Genomic DNA, 21,966 nt, shown 5'->3' with positions numbered 1-21,966 from the left:
CCAAACAGGAGAGGGGATGAAGGGAAGGAGAGGAGAATTTGGAAGAGAAATTTTTGCAAGGGTCAATGTTGAAAAATTATCCATGCATTATGTTTTGTAAATAAAAAGCTTTAATTAAAAAAAAAATAGCACTTCCAAATCCCAAAAGTGTTATAAAGCAGCAGTCATCAATTATTTGATACTATTAAAAAGAGACTCAGAAACAAAGGAGTTCAATAACTCAGTGTTTGATGAAGAGAAAATATTAATTATCCTAGGGGGGAAAAAATCCTTTTTTGATTAAAAAGTGCTAAGAAAACTAAAAAGTAGTCAAGTAGAAATTAGGTTTAGACTAGTCATTGTAAAAGATAAGTGACCTTAATGTTAACAATCATACTATTATAAAGTAAGGAAAGAGAGATCATATACCTCTCATAGGCATGGGTAGGTAATATTCTCATAGATAAGAAGCAAAATCTAAAATAAATTATTTATTACATTAAACTGGAAAGTGACTGCTAAGATAACAATTAATCTACTTAAGATAAGAAGGGACTTGGTCAAAAGGGAAAAAAAATCTCTGTATGAAATTTATCTGATAAAGATTTGGTATTCAAGATATATAAAAAATATAAATTAGCCAACAATGGCTACTGGTCATTAATAGCCATTCTTCAATACATAAGTGGTCAAATAATATGAATAGTTCTCAAAAGAATTGCAAAGTATTTATAACCACATTTACAATGTTCCATATCAGTAAAAAAAGAACTGAAAATAAAAATAACCCTGTTGGGGTGGAGTCAAGATGACAGAGAGTAGATAGGACTTTCCCTGAGCTCTTCCTGAGGCTTCCTTCAAAATCAATACTAACTCAAGCCTCTGAATGGACTTTGGAGTGAAAGAACCACAAATATTTTTTATAACAAATTTCCAGCATAAGACATCTTGGAAGGACTTCCCAGAATGGAGAGGATATCTGTAGTACTGGCTCCAGAGCAGTGTGAAGCCCTTAACACCCTGTAGAGGAAGCTCAGGACAATCTTTCCTGTGCCCTCGGAGCAGACCATAACCTTTAAAAATGAACAAAAAAAAGCAAACTGTTCTGACCATAAATATGTGTTATAGAGACAGGGAGAAGAGACTTCAAACCCTGAGAACACTGAAGAATGCCTCCAGACAAAGCCTCCAAAGGGGATATGAATTGGTCTCCAAATCAAAAGAAGAAAAATGGGGAAAGGAAATGAGAGCTTGGCAGGAGAGTTTGGAAAAGGAAAACAGAAATTGTCTGAAGAAAAAAAAAACTTTAAAAAAATACATGTTTAATGAAATGGAAAAATATACTGAAGAAAATCTCTTCTTAGAAAATAGATTTGTGAAACGGAACAAGAAAACTCCTTTATTAAAAAGGAGAATTGGTGAAATGGAAAAAGAGAGAACAACTTGTTAAAGAACAAATGGTGAAATGTAAAAAAAAAAAAAAAAATCCAATGAACAAAACAATTCCTTTAGAAGTGCAATTGACAAATGCAAAAGGAAGTAAAAAAGCTATGTGAAGAAAACAATTAACTAAATATTAGAATTGGACAAATAGAAGTGAATGACAATGATATCAAGAATCAGTTAAACAAAACCAAAAAAATAAAATAAAAAAATAGAAGAAAATGTGAAATACCTCACTAGAAGAACAATACTATTATTAAACTTTATACCCTGTAAATTGAAAGATAGCTAACATTGTAATAAAAGATTCAAAATCCAAAGATTCAAAAAAAAATTCAAAAAGATTATCGATCTAAATCTAAAAAGGCTTTTTTAGGTCTTGTTTCACAACTCAGACTTAAATTATAATAGATAATTGGAGTTAGAAAGCCCTGGACTCTAATTTCATCTTGGACACATTAAATTGTGAGTATAAACAAATTTCTTAACTTCTCATCTATGAAGTATGAATTATGACACCTACTATATAGCAAAATGTATACATAAACACTGTAAAATCTTTTAGTGCCACATAAACATTTTGATTTTCACTCTTTCAAACCTTTCCTAAATCCCAATCCCCAATTAATAAAAAATCCTGTCTTACATCCCTGTCATTTTGTTTCTTTCTTTTTTTTTTTTTTCTGATCACACAGCTCCAAGTAAATCTAGTTTAGAAAGCCTTTTTTATATTGGAATCTGGGGCTTTGGTCTCTCTTCTTTCCAAAATAATCTTCCTAAAGCACATATCCATTTATGTCACTCTCCTTGGGAGTAAGAGCTTCCAGTGGATAAAATGTAAACTCCACAATTTGATATTTACAGGCTTTGGCATTATGATCCTACCCTACCTTCACAGGTTTACTGCAAACTACTTACCTTCATATAGATTATATTCCAGACAAACTGACCCTCTTTTGGACACACTCCAATTTATGCTTATTTTCTAAAACTATGTTTCCCCAAACTAAGTATGTTTGTTACTCCAAAAGAGGACAAACCACAAGGTTATTACCACCTCCTGATTACTAAAAGTTATGTTTCTATTAATGTAGTTCAAGACTGTTGTTTTGGGGAAGTTATATCTTATTGCTGAATTTCATTGAGTTTTGATTTCCATATATCTGTCTCTCTCTCTATATATAATGCAGTACAATCACATCTCTCCCATCTGATACTTAGAAAGTTTATTTTTTTGTGGTGTGTTATTAAGCATTAACTAGATACTCACTACATGTCCCAGGCATTATTAATGTAGTTCTTGGCTCCATTAATATAGACATTGTGTCTAAAAGGAGAAATGACAATCCCAATGTATACTCTGCCATAATCACATCTGGAATATTTTGTTGAGTCTGGATGCCACAATTTAGGAAGTACAAGATCACATTAAAAAGATTAATGGCTTCTTACTAGTGATATTGTACATGAAATGCCTCCTCTGATGAGCCAGACTAGATATCCAGACCATGTTTGAAATAGGAACTTCTACCTATTTCTAAGCTCCATGGGAAAACAAGGATTCATGTGAAGTAGGATGGAAAAAAAAAATTGAGAAAAAGTAGTTGGCACTGGTAATAGAAGTTAAAGAGTTTAGTGAGCAAAAGGGAAAAGAAGTAGGTATGGCTCTGAAAGTGTTAATGATAGGTGAGGACAGCAACAATTCAAGACCTAAACATCATCCAAAAAGCAATGTGTTAGCAATTCTCAAAAGTCCAGAGGTGCTAAGAGCAAGACAGGAAAGGACTGAGGCTATATTTCTGGAAAACAGACAGAGCAACAATAACTTTACAATGATCTATGGTGTGAATGCAATGATTTTAGCTCTGTTGCAACCAGACTTCTATATTCAGAGTGTGGGTTAGATTCCTTCCTATCCCTGAGACTTCAATATTCCTTTAAACAAACAAACAAACAAACAAATGAACAAAAATTTTTTCACAACATAAAATGGTTCAAATATTAAAAGAGATTATCAGAAGAGGCAGAAGGACTGACCTGGGTCAAAAGAATGAAAAGTAGAAAAATTATGTACAGATAAAAAATAGAAAAACCACTGAGCATTTGAAATGAAATTAAGCATTGGACTTAAGGGGAGAGTATTAAGGCCTCTTCAGAAGAAACAACTGCTTGTCGTCCAAAGAAAAGATGTTGTCAGGCAAAATGTCAACCAGCATGTATTAGAAGAAGACTTCACATGTCTTGGTCATTGGTTACTCCTTGCTGAAGAGTATTCAGGAAGCTGTTTGTTGATCAGGTAACAATAGAGATCTGTTGTCTTCCCAGGAAATACATTCAGGACATAAGACAATTCCCTAAGACTAGTGAAATCTGATGAATTCTACCAAACTCACATGGGTACAAATAATACCACTAGAAGGAACAAAGATATGAACATTACAACATTGTAAAAGACAACTGTGAAAGACTTCTTCATTGATGTAATAACCAATAGGACTCCAGAAGATGAAAGAGAACAGGTGTAGAATAAGACATCCATTTTCAGATACAACAAATACAATACAGATTTGTTTTGACAAGAAAATACTTTCAGTGAGGGACTGGGGCAATATCATGAGAGGAAGGATGATGAAAAAAAGAAAGAAAAGAAGTATCAATAAAGCAAAAAAATATAGAGAGCAGAAAAGTGTTTAGAAGGAAGACTTAAAAAAAATCTAAGGTTTGATTCAGTTTCAAATATAATCCCTTTGTTACCTTTCTGTCATGAAAATATTCACATTCAAGAAAAAAGAAAAGAAATAAATAATTACAGTGGTTAGAGAGTTGACTTATGAATCAAAGACCCAGGATCAAATTCAGTCCTGGCACGGTGATTTTGGCCAAGTCACTTCAACCTGATTCACCTCAGAAAAGGCACCAATTTATATTGGTAAAGATAGTTCTATATCCTAAGCTCCCTCAGGAGCTAGTTTTAAAAAGCTTTAGAGGAAATATTAATTTGATTCTAGAGAGAATATGGAATCAAAGTTTATTAATAAGAAAGTCACTCTGGTAGCTTTTGAGGAAGATGGATTGGGGAGGCAAGAGATTTGAGACAGGGAGATCACTTAGCAGGTTACAACCAGAGTTCAAACAAAAAGTGATGAGGTTGCACATTATGGAAATAGAATATTGAACATTCTTATTTTACCTAGTTATTTCTCATTTTTATATGAACTTCTTATTTGATGTGAAATGCTAGGCAAAATGGAAAGCAGTCTGGTAGGTTTTAGGTTTAAAGAACAAATTGTTCAAGTGAAGATTATTGAGGGTATCACTGAGAAGTGTCAGTGATTTTAAAAGCTAAAAAGCATCAATAAAGTTTTTTAAAAAACAAGTTTTAAAAGCCTGCATATGTCATAGGGAATACCAACATACCCAAAAGGGCGCATCCTGCTTTTTTCACATGCTTTTGCTATACCAGCAATGACAGTTTCAGCTGTGCTGACATCAAGTTTTCCCACAGGAAAAAATAATCAAGGAAGAACAGAGGTTCTGCTCCTTGAGCCAAAAATATCATTGACACACATTGCAACCAAATCTTGACCAATGGTATCATGTTTATTGCATTGTTGGGCAATCTGTAGAAAAATAATATAGAGCTCTTATTACACTCTAAAAGAACAAAAAGCTGTTTGCTTAAAAAAAAAAAAAAAAAAAAAGAAACTGATAAAGAGCTGGACAAAAGAATTATTTTCTTACACAAAAACAATCAAAAAACCCCTTCAAATGAAAAGTCACTCTCCCTCATTTATAATTTATCTTTGACCATTAATAGTCTTTTATCAACTCATAAGTATATCGTGCACCTTAACACAAATATGTGGCATGTCATTTTTTAACCTTTTGATAAGAAATATGAGACAAATATTTTATAAATATGATTTTTCATAAAACCCTAGTATTTGGTTACCTTTAATTTGGTTCCAACTCCATCTGTTCCAGATGCCAGAATGGGATCTTTAAAACCAGCTGCTTTCAAGTCAAAGAGACCAGCAAATCCTCCAAGGTCTACATTACATCCTATTAAATAGGGAAACAGTATACGCTATATAAAGGAAGACCATGAATACCATGTCAACACTGTTATTCTTTACATTGACAATTGATTCAAAGAAAAGGATAGGTCAGCACCAAGCACTGTACTGTACTAGTAAGTATTAGAAAATTTTATTGAATTTACATCAGTTATTTATTTCCCACCCGTCTCCATAACAAATACTTTCTTGTTACAAAGAACAATAGCTAACATTTTTATAGTGCATTGGGTTAGGCACTGTGGTAAATGTCTAGGGCAGCATTTGAACTCAGTTCTTTCTGACTCCAAACCTAGTACTCTATTCATTATGATACCTAGCTGCTCCAATTAAGCAAAAACAGCCAATACTCAATCCAAGTCTAGTAATGTATACAATATTCTGTTCCTTTTCAGAGAGAGAATTCTATTTCATCAGCTTATTACTGGGAACTTAATTTTCTCCCTCACCCTCTGATCAGTATTAATGGTTATTTGGTTTTACTATTTATTTCACTCTGCATTATTTCATTCACATCTTTCCACATTTCTCTAAATTGTACATTAACATTCTTTCCATTCATATACCAAAGTTTTAAGTCATTTCCTATTGTTGGTCCTTTGATGTTGACAACAGTGAGGCAAACCATTCCATCTTAAAATATGGTGTTCTAACTAGAGTAAGGTTCTGGAGTAACAATATGTCAATATTATTATTTTTCATTCATTTTCAATGAAAATAATCTACTAAAATTATATTTAATACAATAACATTAGATCATAAAGTAAGTAGTATTTGATGCTTTCAAATCCTGTAGCATTTAATCATAGGAAGGTAGGAACTAATATATATTATAATAGGGCAAACAGTTGACCTGATTTTTATATTACCTTAATATCTTCTGATAGCATTAATTTAAAATATTTGTTTCTAAGTGTAAAACCATATGGAACTATTGTCAGAAAATTACAGTACATAAAATTATCCTGCCATAAAGATGAAGAATTAAAGATCTATATTCCATATAAATGGAAAAAACCCTACCCATCACAATGAGCTGAATGCTAATTATACTTTATAACGCCAACCTAGAATTGGAAAACAGCTGTAGAAACTATCTCCTTTCAGAAAAGCAGTGGACTGCAGATGTGGAACATTGCACACAGTCAGATGAGGATCAGTGTCAGACGGTGGTTTTGTTTAACTGTTTTATTTTGCTATATTTCATTTTGTAGTGGGGGGGGGTATAAAGTCAGATCTTATATACCATAAAAATACCAGAATAATCAACAAAATATACTTATATGATTAAATAAATCATTAAGGATTCACAAAGATAGGATTTGGCTTACCAAGTCTAGAAGTGGCTTTAGCTAATGGCTTAATTTTCTTAACCAGTTCATTGCCAGCTGAAATATCCACCCCACTTTCCTTGTAAGTCAGGCCTCTAAAACATTAAAAATTGTGAACTATAATTTTTTCTGCATAGGCTAATTACTTCACCACAACATTATTAATAAGATATGGTCCATGCATAAATGCATGACTGATTTGTAATTATCAATTTGTGATTACCAAAAAGTAATTAAGTATCTGCTCAGCATTGTCCTAGGAATACAAGTATAGAAAACAATTTCTAATCATAAGGCTGCTTATTTTAGAATGTGGGTCAGTTATAGCACAGACTAATGAAGTACAAAAATTCCCAAATAAAATTCTAGTTTGTTCATTACTACCATAATTAAAATTTTTATCAGAATTATTTCTGATTTGAAGGCAGAATGACCAATTTCCAATTTGTCTCTTCATTTTTTTTTTTGGTTTAAGTACCAATAAAGATCATGAACATTTATAAAATTAGAAAATGAGGCCTTGAACAATTAAGTTAGCTAAGTATCTGTAATATTTTTTTCAGTTTCATCATGAAAATATGGCAAAAAGGAAGAACCATAAAAAAACCCATGAAAAAACAAAGCAATATTCACTATTATTCTCTTTTAAATGTATTACTCTAATAATAGGTAATCTGGTATAGTGGATAAAATGCTTAACTTCAGTCAGTAGACTTCATCTTAAATCCAATCTCAGCCACTTCCTCACCAAATGAGTTCAAAGCTTTAGAAATGGAAGGAACTTTGGAAGTCACTCAGTTTAGCTCCCTCAATTTACAGATGAAGAAAATGAGGCTGGGAGAAATAAAGTGATATATACCCAGGGTCATATAGCTCTAAATTAGGCAAAATTTGAACTTAACCCAACATGCTGGGTCATAAGCAAATCATAATGTCCCAGAGCTTTAGTTTTCTTATGTATAAAATGGTGATTTTTTTGCTTTACCCATATTAGTGGTAATTGTTGTGAATAAAGTCATTTTTATATTAGGGTGCTATAAAAGTATGGGACTTTCTATAGAAGCAAACAGATTTTCATTTCTCTCACATATAGCTTTTAATTAAAAAGGCTATGATGGAATTTTAAAAGTAGCTCTTCGATTAAGGTGAATAATGGAAACACATTTTCAATACTGGATAGGGGAATGAGCAAACAAAAAGAAAGAAATCCTTTCTTGGCATTTGTTCTAAAAAGTATAATATAGATTTTTGGCAATTTGCTATAATTGCATTAAAATCTAGGGGAAAATTGCCACTTCAAAATAGCAGGTATTCAATATCTTTTCATATTTAATGAATGAGGTCATATGTAATGTGTAATTATAAAAATGAGGATATATATAACAAGATTTAAAAAAAAACTTAAGTTTATTGTTTTCACAGGATAATTGCACACAGAACAGTGATCAAAATCAAATCAGAGATGAAGGACATATAATGTGAATGGGTAACATTTTAATATAATTAGTGATTATGTCCCTCAATAAGATATGAACACAATCAAAACCATATATGATTATTATAAAGAATATGAAAATTAATGGTATAAAAACAGTAACTTACAGGAAGGTACTAAAGCTTTTTCTATTCAACTTGAAATCTGCTGTGTCTAAGTTTGGTTCAAAGCAGTTCATGATGGCTTTATTCTACAGCAGTAAATACAAATCTTCATTTGGGGTCTAAATTAATCTGGTTTAAGGAAACAATACACTAATCCTGTACTTGTTGGTACAGAATAAAATGCTCATTGATTGGTATCTTATTTTAACAATAATCAATATAGGCTAGATGTGAGCTCATAACTATTATTTCTCTATAGTTGTTTTACCTGGACTGTTTTAGGAAAGAGATAGCTCTATAGCCAATGTCTTTTCTATAAACTGCTCCTTCAAATTTTATAACAGTTATTCCTTTATTGGCTTCTTCAAGAGCTGACACCAGATCTTTCTGGATGGCTGTTACTGTAAGGACTCTCCCACCATTAGTTACTAGTGCTTTATCTTCTTTCAGGGCTGTGCCTGCTTGGAAAACTTCCAGGCCTAAAGCTTTAGCTTCAGGAATTCCTAGAAGAGATGACATTTAAACAAATCACATTAAAAACTACAAATTGAATCCCAAATCACATAACAGGCCATAAGAAGAAAAAAAAATACAAAAAAATAAATGATAAGTCTAGTTTAAAAGGTTGGATTCAGTTAAAACAATATTTGAATTTCTTCATAGTCTGGATTTAACTCAGCTGTCTATGCTTATTACTCTCCTTCCCACATTCTACAATAAAGTCAAACTGGCCTTATTCTTTCTCTCAAACAATTTTATCTTCCATGCCTAGGATATACTCTCCCTTTCCATTTTTACCTTATATACTCCCTCTTTTCAAATTGAAACTCTATGTCATTTGTCTCCCCAGCTGGAACATAAACTTCTTGTTGAGTTGAGATTGTTTCACTTGCTGAATTTGTATTTGCAGAGCCTGGTACATACGTAGGCAGGCATTTGCTAGAATCTTTATTTTGCACAGCCTGTAAATGTACTGTTTTAATGGCATTGACTTTCATTTTTGTCATCCAATCCCTAGTCTTTAGAACAGGACCTGGTATATAGCAGTTGTTTAATAAATGCTGACAAAGTACTGACTAAAGTGGGTACTTCTACAACAGGACAGGACAGATCTTTTGAACAAGAAGAGGGCTAGATGGGAATGATACACTCAAATGTTATAGTTTCCCATGAGTAAGCTGTTTCATGAAAGACAGTGAAATTTCTTAATTAAAATTTGGAAAGTCTCAGTTTCTGTTATTTTGTGATTCTGATATTATACTGGAAGTGGAAAGTCATACTGAAAAACAAACTCACAAGAATCTGTATTAGCATCTCTTTTATATACACCTAAAAGTTAAAGTTGTAAAAACATTTGTGAATTCTCTAAAGCCTCAGTAGCCAATGCTAAGAAAGCTGTGTGTGCCATCTGTTGAGTTAGCACAAAACAGTAGTTTGAGTTACCTGTTATCTCAATGCCTTTGGTGTAATTTGCTGGATAGCCTTTGCTTGCCATGACAACTGTTACAGCAGCACTATCTTCACGCCAGACTGGCAGAGAATTAGAAAGCTGACCATCTAAAACTGACTGGATTACTTCATAAAGATCACTTTTAAGAAGTGGAAGAATTACCTATAAAAATACAGCATACAGAGTAGTTAAAAGATAAATTTTAATACCTTTTAGATAAGTAATTTTAGAAAAAAAAATCATGGCAAAAAGGATGGGAAGTATTAAATGAAAATCTAATTTTTATACTTCTATTTCACTTATTTTTGACACTTATTATTTACCTACCTGGCATTCGGGATCCCCAAATCTGCAATTAAACTCTAGAACTTTTGGGCCATCTTTGGTAAGCATTATACCAGCATACAATATTCCTTTGATAAAGAGCAGAAATATAAAATGAAGACAATAAAGTACTTAGTTTTCAAACTTTTTATAATGATCTTCTAAGGGTTCTGATTTATTTGTTATGAATTGAGTAACTTTGGTCATTTATTGTTCATTTCAGGGACTGATAAAGAAAATGCCATAATAACAACTTTCAGATTTTCCTCAAAATGAAACTCATAGATCAGTGTTCCTACCTACATATGGAACACCTTCTTGTCGCATGCCATCTACTGTTCTCTGAAGAATGGTATTTTTAATTTTTAATAACAGATCTTTAGGAACCTAGGAAAAATTCAGAAATAAAATTTTAAGGCAATTTTGTTATTTTTTTCCTATCATACATCACATCTGGTTATGAATAAATAGGAGAAATTAGCATGTTATTTTAAAAGTACAATATGATCAATGACTATTAAGGTACCATAATTAAGTAAATTAGACATATTCTTAGTTAATCAAGTAGAACTTGTCAACAAATTACATTGATTTTATCACTCATCAAACTTCCTGCTAACGTCCCTTAAGTACTATTAATTTGCATTAAAAATTCTAAGAGCTTATTCAGAAAAATAAACCCTTAGAAAATTTAACAAAAAACCAGCAGAGACATTTATGAAGCAGTTAAGTGGTAAAATGGACAGAGAACTGTACCTGGGGTCAAGAAGACATGAATTCAAATCTAGTCAAAAGTCAGTTTGACCTTAAGCAAGTCATTTAACTTCTGTTGGTTTCAGTTTCCTTGTCTGTCAAAGGGGAATAACAAGAGCACCTCCCTTTTAGGGTTATTGTGAGAATGATCTGAGATCATATTTTAAAGTGCTTTGCAAACTTTAATGTGCAATATAAATGATAGTAATTAGTAGTGGTTTTTATGTTACTTTATAGTATTTCTTAAATTTCCTTAGGTAAGCAAGATTGGATAGCTGAAGCATAATTACAAAGAACTCCTAAACTAAATTAGTTTAGTTGTTAGTGAAAAATAATAGCAGAAACTTTTAATGAATTTTGAAAAACAAGTTAATTTTCAGGAAAGAAATTGTGTGGCATAGCAGATAGAGAGCTTGTGTTTTCTCATTACTTAAGAACCTCAGAAACTATGATTCATCAGCCCTTACAAAGTTAAAGTCAAAAAGTCTGGCCAATGATCTAAAGTATTTTATATATATATAAATATTTCTATATACAGCATGCACCTGGGCTCAGCTTATTTTTCAAAAGATAAAAAAAATTAGGGTATGAACTTTTTCTTACAAAAGGAAAAAAAGAAGGCATGATATAAGGCAATATGTATGGACCAGGAGGAATCCAAACTGAAGAAATCATATGTTTTATGCAAAAATTTGGAAATTAAACATGAATTTAAGAATTAGAATAGCCATTTACTAGTTTTATGACCATAAATAAATTGTTTAATGTGATTGTGTTTCCTGAACGATAAAATAGACATAGTATTTGATCTCTTTAGTAAAAACGATTGTTATTTTATTTACCTGAGGTGTTGGACAATAAGCTCCCATTCCTCCTGTATTAGGACCATGGTCTCCATCCAATAAACGCTTATGGTCTTGTGCTGGGGGCATTGGGGCCACAGTCTTACCATCAGTGAAACATAAACACTATAGGGAAAACATAATTTTTCCATTCACTATAATTATTAATTTAAGGAATTTCGGTTATTTGTCAACTACAAATTATTTAATATTCTATTTATTTTATGAAGTGATTTAATACCTTTGATGTAAACGTAGCAAAATTCATTCTATAAGATAACACATGGATACCTCTTTGCAGCAGAAAAAACAGGTCCACATAAGAACTCATAGAGAAATTGAATATTTTAGGATGTTTTCTTTTCCTAGTCTCTACTAGTCATTTCTCATTACTTGTAAGTAGTTCTATTTATCTGGAGCTTCTTACCTTGTAACTCACTATAGAAGAAAATTAATTATTTTCAAATATATATTATTACTTTGGCAAATAAAGGGGAGATAATTTATAAAAATATTATGTTTTATCATAAATGTTATAATATTTATTTTATGTTAATATAATAATTATACATATAATAAATATTTGATGTAATGTTAATATACTATAATAGATATTTTGAGTTTTATTATAAAGTACACTACTGGTATGGCTGAAGAGAAGGCAGCCTCTTTCTAGCTGTGCAAGATTTAATTTTTTTCAGTATTTGCCTTTTAATTTATGATACTTATGTCTTTTCTTTTGGGAACTCTTGCTTTATTTCTTTAAGATAAAACTGAGGAAATCTTTTTTTTTTTTTTTCTTGTTGAGAGAGGGAGGAAGGGAAGAATAAATCAAATAGTTTATTAGTAAAACAAAGTGTTGGGATAATAACAATTTAATTAAGGGGTGGAAAATTTACTTACAGACACTTCTTCCCCTTCAAGAACTTCTTCAATTACAACAGTATCACCAGCTGTTCCAAAAGCTTTATCCTGTATTGAAATAAAATGGTTTACTTTATAGGTTTACCTTAAAGTTTATTTTATAAAGTTTATTACCCCCCACCCCCTGCGAATTAGGAAAACACAATTCTTCTTTTTCCATACTCAAAGATGATATATTTCAAACTGAAATATAACATGAGCATTGATATCTGAGACTCACAGAATTTGTTAATAGTTTATTATTTTATTTGGTGAAGATCCAAAATCAATGCTCTCATCCTAAGAAAGCAAAATATCAGCATTGGCAACGATTTCCTTAACTATGTATAAAAAAGTTTTTTATCATTTAAACTGATAACTTGAATAATGGATAAATTCCCATGTTATACATATATTTTAATTCCCTTCCTTAAACTCTATATAAATCATAGTACTATTCCTTACATCATGACTATGTACATAGAACTCAAATATATACCAATGAACAATCAGAAAAATGTAGATTTTAATGGAAGATAAGAGTAAAGATAAAGAGAAATGTAGTATAATTTCTATTTTTTTTTTTTTTTTTAAGAAAGGACAAAGTATTCAATTCTGGGTATCACTTCTTAGCATGGCCACTAATAAACTACATTTTGTGCAGAGGAGGGTGATCATAATGACAAAAGGATTAAAAGCCACAATACTTTAGATAATTGCTAAAAAGAAACTTGGCTAAAATTAAAAGTGAAGAAAAGGCTGAAAGGGATATAACTAGGTATTTTTAAATAGTAGTCACAAAGAAAAATAGATTTATCCTGTCTCTAGAAGAAGAATTAGAATGAATAAAGTCATAATCAGACTTCAGTTCAATACAAATGAGTTTGCTAATAAAGTTCTTATAACAAAATACATGCAAATTTCCTTCCAATCGGATTCTTCTAGGATTTTAGGGCTACTACCACTTTTTTCTGGTAGATTTGAATTTATGGTCCAAAATAAAAGAACAGTTGATTGTTATGGCAGTAATATACCACATAAAACTAAAGTCAGTTAAAGACAATGAGGGAAAGGACTCACACTTACAAAAATATTTAAGTACTTTTTTGGTAGCAGCAAAGAATTAGAAGCAAAGTTAGTATTCGTCAAATGGTTTGCCACTGAACAAACTAGTAATGTAGTAAAAATGTAATAATGTAAGGGTTTATTATTGGATCATAAGAAATGCTGGGAAACTTGGGAAGATGCACATGAATTGATAAAAAGAGAAGAACAAATTAATGACAACAATGTAAAGTATAATGACTTTACTATTATTTTAAAGAAAGAGACCTCTCATGACTTCAGAAGGTCAATGAAAAATCTAGTTTCTAACTTTTTATCAAGGAGATAGGACATTAGAGGTACAGAATGAGACATATTGTCACACACTGCCAATGTGTTGAATTGTTTTGCTTCATTATATTATTTAATACAAGGGCAGGAAATGGGGATAAGAAAGATGACAATGATATCCTAAGAGATGACTATGACATAGGGAAGGAAGGAAATATTTTAAAATCAAATTACTGCACCAACAGCAGGCTTTAATTAAATATTTTAAAAAAGAAAAGCATTAAAAGTTATGAGAAATTCTTAAACTTCCAAGTAAAAACTCTGATCATTGTATATTATCTCAATTAGTAATGGGAAGGCAATTATTTAACTGTGAGCCAGAAATTTTTCTCCTTCCTTTTGTACTTGGGCAGCCATAGCTACAGCTAATCTAAGAGGGACATAATTATAATTTAGGTTTTTTTTGTTTGTTATTTCTATTACAATGAGTATGTTTTCAATATATAGTAAGAGCACTTTTGTAATACTTACTACATGGAATATTATAGATATTTATATGATCTATCTCTGATATTGAGACAATTAATATTTAAATGTGATGTTCAGCAGTTCATTCATTCTTAGTCTAGAAAACTCCAAAGTTTCTTCACCCTACCTGCATTATGTCTTGAATTGCTTTGCAGGCCTCTTCTTTGTTATTAGCCACAATTACTCCTTTTCCAGCAGCTAGACCACTGGCCTTTATAACCAAAGCAGGAAAATCTGCACTGTAAGGAAATAGAAATTTTCACAAATATCTGTAAAACATTACTGTACAAATTTATCCATTTCTGAAATTAAGACTGCTATAGATTGAAGACCTTTTTTTTTTTTTTTTTTTTTTTTGAGGCTGGGGTTAAGTGACTTGCCCTGGGTCACACAGCTAGGAAGTGTCTGAGACCAGATTTGAACTCGGTTCCTCCTGAATTCAGGGCTGGTGCTCTATCTACTGAGCCACCTAGCTGCCCCTTGACTGCTATAGATTGACTCAGTGCTATTCTTCAGCAAAACTGCTTCTGTTTTTTTAGTGGGCACATGAATATTTATGAGAATCATAGGAAAATTCAAACCAACGCAGAAAGAAATAAGTATAAACAAATAAATAATATGCACAATTACATTCAAGGATCACTAAAATAAAGTTATATTACAACTAACTGAAAGACTAAAGATGGTTGTGGAAAACAAATAATGAAAACACATTTCCTGGGGACTATTAGCTATGGCAAACGCTTTTGCTTTATTGTTTTTCTTTGTTATAGGAAAAAGTTTGATGTGGAGTGGTCTAGAAGTTTTTTTTTTTTTTTGTTTTAGCAGTAATCATGATTGAAAAGACAAAAAGTATAGTTAATTATTCTGAAGTAAGAAAAAATTCTTGCCTGTGACTTATTTGTTGAACTACTCACTTATTACATGCCTAATAACAGCAAAGAAAACTGAGAAGGAAAAGGTAAAGAGATAGGTCAGTAGCTATCTGTCAGGCACTGTGCTAAGTGCTAGGGATTCTAAAAGAGGCAAAAACAAAAAAACAAAACAAAACAAAACAAACAAACAAAAAAAAGCCACAGTTTACTCAAATTCACATTCTAATAGAGGAACTTACAATCTAACAGGAAGAAAACTAGAAGTTTCAGTGTCACAAAAATGGAAGAAGAGAGTACCTAGCAAAGGATTTGATGTCAAACCCTAAAGAGAAGTCTAGGAAGATAAAGAATGGAAAAAAGGCCAAGAAAAAAAAAACTGTGAGTAACCTTGGGGAGAGTAATTTCTTTTTAGCACTGAGTCAGAAGTCAGACTATAATATGTGAAAAATGCATGAGAAGTGAATTGGTTGAGGCAACAAATACAAATGATATTTTTTTAGGAGTTAGTCTGAGAAAATAGATGTTAGCTAAAGGATATGGCACAATTAAGTAAGGGTTTTTTTTAAAGGACTGAGAATAGAAAGAGAAGTTATTTTAGGTGTCAGGTAAAGAACCCAGTGGACAAGGCACCAAAGGCACCACTCTCTTTTCTTGGGGGTGGGAAGTTGGTAGAAAAACTCCCTTCTCCAATATGTATAGGTATATTCACATGCAGGAATCTACCTCATAATGAAGTTGCAGGCTTCTTCAGGGTTGCTGAAAGCCTTCCATTTTGCAGTTGGGATTCCATGCCGGTCCATAAACTCTTTGGCAAATTTTTTGCTGGACTCTAACTGAGCTGCCTTTGCTGTGGGACCAAAACACCTCACCCCTGCAGATGTCAAATTCCCAACAATTCCTAGAAACAAAAAATGTTTTAAAACATATTTTGCAAATTAAGATGGAAAAAATTACAGTTCATTCCTACTACGTCCACTGATGTGCCTAGTTTCATTAATACTGTGCTCCATATAGAGACCAAATTGCCAGAACAAGGGATGTTGTCATGATCAGACTGGTTTTGAATGACTCTAGCTTACCCAGATTTTAGGTGTATTTAATTCAAATAATCTATCATAGACAAAAAATTCAAATTTCTATATCAATGACTCCATTTTCATTGATAGAATAGTAACATATGTTCTGGACTTATTAGGTCGAAAATGACTGGGACACACAAAATGTGAATTAGTATTTATTTCATTTATTTATTATATCTAATAGAAATTATCTGTAATATTTCTTAAGACAACTTCTTGCTTGTATTCAATCTAATCAATTTTATAAACAAATGGGATTCTAACCCAGCTTTTTTGTTGTTGTTGCTGGTATCATGAAAGCTAACTAAATAGTCTATATATTGAAAAATGACAGAAATATAGTTTATTGAACTTTTTGTTGTTTCAATTTAAACCTCTTTTAAAAAATAAATACTCCTACGTAATTACCAGTTGAAATCTAGAAAATAAATTTGGGATTTGAAATTAAATTTTAAAAATCTATTCAATATAAAGTTTTAAATAAATTCTTAGTATAAATGAAGTTGGGCTAGTTTATTTCTTAGGCAGAATTTAACCCTAAAATTCTGATTTAAAAATTCTCTTCCATAAAGTCAATCTTATAAAAGTAAACTGGAATTTTTCCAACTTTACCATCAGCAAGAGGAGCCTCTGGTCCAACAACTACAAGTTCAATTTTTTGATCTTTGCAGAACTGAGCAAGAGCAGTATGGTCACTGACTGACACAGCTGTAAAGATAAAAAAACCATAAACAAACCACATACACATATACACAAAAATACCACCACCACCACCACCACCACCACCACCCATTTATTTTTTTTATCTAATTGTAAAACCTACCTAGGTATCATCTACCTAGGTATAGCTGCCAACATCTGATTTTGGGGGGGGGGGCGGTGGTGGTGGTGCTATGTAACATCTGAGTTTGATAATTTTAAAAATGAATTAAGCTAAAGAGTTAATTAATTTTATTTTAAATTGCCATGTGAAAGTCCCAGTAACCTGTCCAAAAGTTCTGAAAATTACTTTAACTACTAAATAATGAGATTAGTTTCTCTTTAACAATTCACAAAGAGGAATTTCTTTGATTTTACTGTAAATAGCTTCTTCATACCTAAGTCTAAGTACTACTATGTTAAAATTTAGTAATCTCTTAAAAGAAAGTTGGAAAAATAATTATAGGGGAAAGATAAAATAGCTTTCCTAGAATACTACACTTTTGAAGCAGCTGACACTACATTTTTGTACAATATCTTCATACATCCCTGTGCATCAATATATTACTTTCAAATACATTTGCTTTTTGAAAATAGCACTATTGTTAATCAATAAGCACCCTTTATGTACATAGCAATAGGATTCCATTTTAAACAACTTTTACTATGTCAAGTTCATTCAAAAGAGAATCTCTTTTAAAAGTTTAAGAACAGATTGCCAATCAAATAGAATTTTATAAAGACAATAATCAGAAACATTCACATCTAATTCAAAACAACACAAACCTCAGAATAATGTTCCTTACTTCTATTCCCAATGAGATAATTTGCATAAAGCACTTACAAATCTTAACTATATTAGCTATTAATATTATCTCCAGTTTCACTAATTGAAACTATATATATGCAATGATTTGACAAAACTTTTGATTGTTACGAAATGTTACCAGACTAGGACATTTTCTGATTGTGTCATAACAGCCAGTGATGGGCTTGGAATAGGGAAGACTTGGAACCAAATTATATTTTAGACACTAATTGTGGGCCTGGGAAAGTTTATGTCACCCTTAGTTTTCTCATTTGCAAAATGGAAAAATTAAGAGCACCTACCTTTACGAGATTATTAAAACGAAATGATAATGTATATAAATTTCTGCACAAACCTGAAAGCTATGTGACTATCATCATATTATGAAATGATTTTTAAAAATATTGCATTGAAGCTTATTTTAATAAGATGTTGCTATAAAATTGATTCCCTAAGATAAATAGAACTTCATATATTTATAGCAAGGTGCTTCACACCTTTCTATTAAAGAGAGAAGCTTTCAATGATCAAAAAACCCTACAACAAAACAACAATAAAAAAATCAGATGCTGCAGATATTTAATACAAAATAAATTTGTTAGTTAATATTTCATTTTCTTATCTGTAAATGAATAAAAATTAGTTAGATGATCTCTAAGATCTTTTATAGATTAAAGATTCAATAAATCAAAATGTCTTTACCTGAATTTGAAATCTTCCCATTGTTGGCTGTTCCAGCATTTCCTGGAGCAACTATCACTTGGCTGACATGCTCAGACTGAGCAAGTTTCCAAGCCAGTGTATGCTCCCTTCCCCCATTACCAATTACAAGCACAGACACAGCCATTAATTTATCTGTAGAGTAGGGATTTAAGAAAAGAAAAAAATTGACAAACTTTGAGGAGAATCAAGTTCAGTTAAAAATCTTTTAAAAACAACTCAACTTTTCTCATTCCTTATATCTTGGCAAAAACTTGACACTATTGACCATCATCTCCTTTTCGAAAAACTTTTTTTCTATGGCTTTAAAAAAAAAATATTATAGTAGTAGCCTAATTCTCTTGCATTTCTGAGCATTCCTTTATAAGAATCTTTTTCTCTTCCTTTCTTCCTCCCAAATGGTAGTACTCCTTGAGGTTCTATCATTTGCCTTCCCCCCCCCAACTATCATCTCAACACAACTTATTTTCTAGTCAGCTTTTCTAGCCTCAATCTCTCCAACAATGATTCAATATTTAAGTAACTATTGTGTGAAAGGAATTGTTTTGGGTTCAGTTAAGAATTTCAGATGCTGCCTGTAAGGAACCTAACAGCTGCCCTCAAATGAAACAATAGAGCAAAGAGACATAAAGACAAATATGGGAATTAGGCCTTGAAGGTTAGGATTTCAAATTGAAAACCAGATTTGAAGAGCATAATAAGAATACAGCATTTTAATTTGCAAGCAAAGGGAAATAACTGAAGCTTTTTGAGTAAAGATTGTTAAGTATAGACTTAGCACCTAGTAAGAACATAACAATGTGTAATCTAATCAAACTTGGGTACCACGCCAACAATTACGGCACAATGAAGGTTTGGTTTAAGAAAACAAGAAATTTTTACTCTAATACTTAGGAGGTAACAAAAGTTTAGATTAGGAGGTTATAGAGGAGATAGGAAGGAAATATGTATTTAGGAGACAGAATTTAATTGGAAAAAATAAAATAGGACAGTGAATTTCAGGCTGAAGACTAAGAAAATTTCAGTTAATGAATGGAACAAAAAAAGATTAGCTAGAGGAGGGGAATTTTTTTTTTTGGGGGGGGAAGAGGGGAAGGATGGAAGAATGAGTTCCATTTTAGGTATGTTGAGTCTGAGGTGCTGGTCAGGTATTCTGGTAGATATGCCTGGCATGCATTTGAAAATGAGACTGTGGACATATTTCTAATTGCCCATTGGACATGTTCCCTTACCTGGCTCACCAATACTTCTGGCAACTTGTCACTTTTGACCATCATGTGCAAAATCAACCTATCTTTCCCCACTCCAATTTAATACTTTCTGCTGTCATTTCACATAGGTGTGCTCATTCATATTGGAGGCATTTAATGTCTACAGACTCTGAGTTTAAAAAATGCCACAATTCTCTTGTCAAGAAAATTTCGGTATTACTGTTCTTCCTTCCTTATCTTTAGTTGCTTAGTCCTGACTATTTCTCATGTCTAGTGTTTTTCTTTCCATTCTCATTACCACTAATGTCAATTTAGGCCCACATCAACATACATTTGGACTAGAATAGGTTTCTAACAGTTCTTCCTATCTCTGATATCTGAATTCTTCTGTTATTTTCCCCAGGGATGTCAATATTCACATTAATGTATCTGCCTAACAATCTGATTGCAATTCAACAACTCCCAAGGCCAAGTACTTTCCATTTTAGAGTCTCATCTCAAATCTCATTACCTTATATAATCACATTATTTCTAAGATCTAGTACTTTTACCTCCTCTCCAATTTTTCTCAATCCTTTGCAATTAGTCTTTTATCCTTATCCCCCACTTCAAACTTATCTATTATTAGTCTTCCTGTTCATCAAGTCCAGTGGTACTCATCTTGATTTACTTTTTTTTTTAATAATTTGTCAACTGTTGACCACCATTCCCTACTTGTCTTTCTTCTAGTTATCTAATAAGAAATGATGGTCAAAAGTTACAAGCTGCCTAAGTTTTCCTGGTTATCTTTCTACCCACTTCTTTTCCCTCTTCATTTTCTCATTAATATAAATATTCCTTCCTTCTTTTCCTTTGTCTACACAGGGAATCACGCCCTTACCTGTGGGCACTCTGTGCAAATAGATATAAATTTTGATCATTGAAACCTCACAATATATCTAGGTGTATAGGGGGCAGATATCTAGGACTAAGCTTTAAACTCATAGCTAACTCTCACTGACTTGCTTACAATAGGTTCCATTTTTGTTCTTGCATCTTCAAGGGCTAGAACACAGCACATAGTATGCACTGAATCAAACTGAATGAAATAAGATTGTCAAGTGTCTGGAAGTCTATTACACAGAAAAAGATTTAGATTGTGCTGCTTTAGCTTAGGAAAAGCTAGAAAGAATGGATAAAAGATGCAAATTCAGACTTATTTTAATTAATCCCACTTGTTTAATATATCCTAATATGACAAGATACTGGTGATATAAATACAAAGCTCAACAATTTTTGACATCAAGATCACATGCTACTATACTAAGGAGGCAAAGAGAACAAATGCTTAAATAGAACTTACGATGTACTAGGCATTGTACTAAGTACTTTACAAAGGCAGATACTGGCGGTTATATACCCATTTTTACAGTTGAAAGAAGAAACTGATGTAGAGTTTTAACTTAATTTCCCTAGGGCAACACAGCTAGTAGTATTTAATCATATTTGAACTCAGGACTTCCTGACTCCAGGTCTAGGGTTCTACTCAATTTACTACCTAGTTACAGCAATGCAAGGAAGGTAATATATGTTCTCAGAAAAATACAGACTATATACAAAAGTAATACACAATCATTTCAGGGTGAGGGGAATCCAACAATTTGAAAAATCAGAAAATGCCTCTTAAAGAATGTGGCATTTAAAATGAGTCACTAAGGGAGATGGAGGATATACATAGTAGAGGTAAAGAGAAAGAACAAACCACATGAGGAAAGGAAGGAAAAAGGAAAAGGAATGTTGTATACAAGAAAGAGAAAGGAAGCTGATTTGACTGAAGCATGGAACATATGAAGGGTAAAGATGTTTGATCAAGCGGAAAAAAATAAACAGGAGTCAGGGCTTTGAGGGCCAAAGAGAAGAGTTTGAATTTTATTCTATGGGCCATCTTTAGGTCATCCCTTTTTGGGAGCTAAGAATGGTGTTTATATTTTAAATTAAAAAGCTCTATTGTATTTAAAAAGCAAAAAATTAT

The 21,966-nt window shown here is 32.0% G+C and overlaps 1 protein-coding gene across 1 annotated transcript in view; it reads right to left on the bottom strand.

Annotated features, from left to right (window-relative positions):
• The window catches only part of GART (phosphoribosylglycinamide formyltransferase, phosphoribosylglycinamide synthetase, phosphoribosylaminoimidazole synthetase), a 44,969-nt gene that overhangs the window by 20,746 nt on the left and 2,257 nt on the right, over nt 1-21,966 (bottom strand). Inside the window, 16 exon segments of the mRNA XM_074300711.1 lie at nt 4,840-4,864; nt 4,866-4,931; nt 4,934-4,972; nt 4,974-5,042; nt 5,375-5,484; nt 6,830-6,924; nt 8,697-8,931; nt 9,872-10,040; nt 10,206-10,291; nt 10,502-10,589; nt 11,798-11,923; nt 12,701-12,769; nt 14,691-14,802; nt 16,162-16,336; nt 17,130-17,225; nt 18,727-18,879. Of these exon segments, the coding sequence (XP_074156812.1) occupies nt 4,840-4,864; nt 4,866-4,931; nt 4,934-4,972; nt 4,974-5,042; nt 5,375-5,484; nt 6,830-6,924; nt 8,697-8,931; nt 9,872-10,040; nt 10,206-10,291; nt 10,502-10,589; nt 11,798-11,923; nt 12,701-12,769; nt 14,691-14,802; nt 16,162-16,336; nt 17,130-17,225; nt 18,727-18,871 (1,705 nt within the window). The 5' untranslated portion in view covers nt 18,872-18,879.

Source organism: Sminthopsis crassicaudata, chromosome 3, assembly GCF_048593235.1.
Source record: "Sminthopsis crassicaudata isolate SCR6 chromosome 3, ASM4859323v1, whole genome shotgun sequence".
Lineage (NCBI taxonomy): Eukaryota > Metazoa > Chordata > Mammalia > Dasyuromorphia > Dasyuridae > Sminthopsis > Sminthopsis crassicaudata.
The sequence above is the reverse complement of the archived record's forward strand: the minus strand, read 5'-3'. Positions and strand labels throughout refer to the sequence as shown.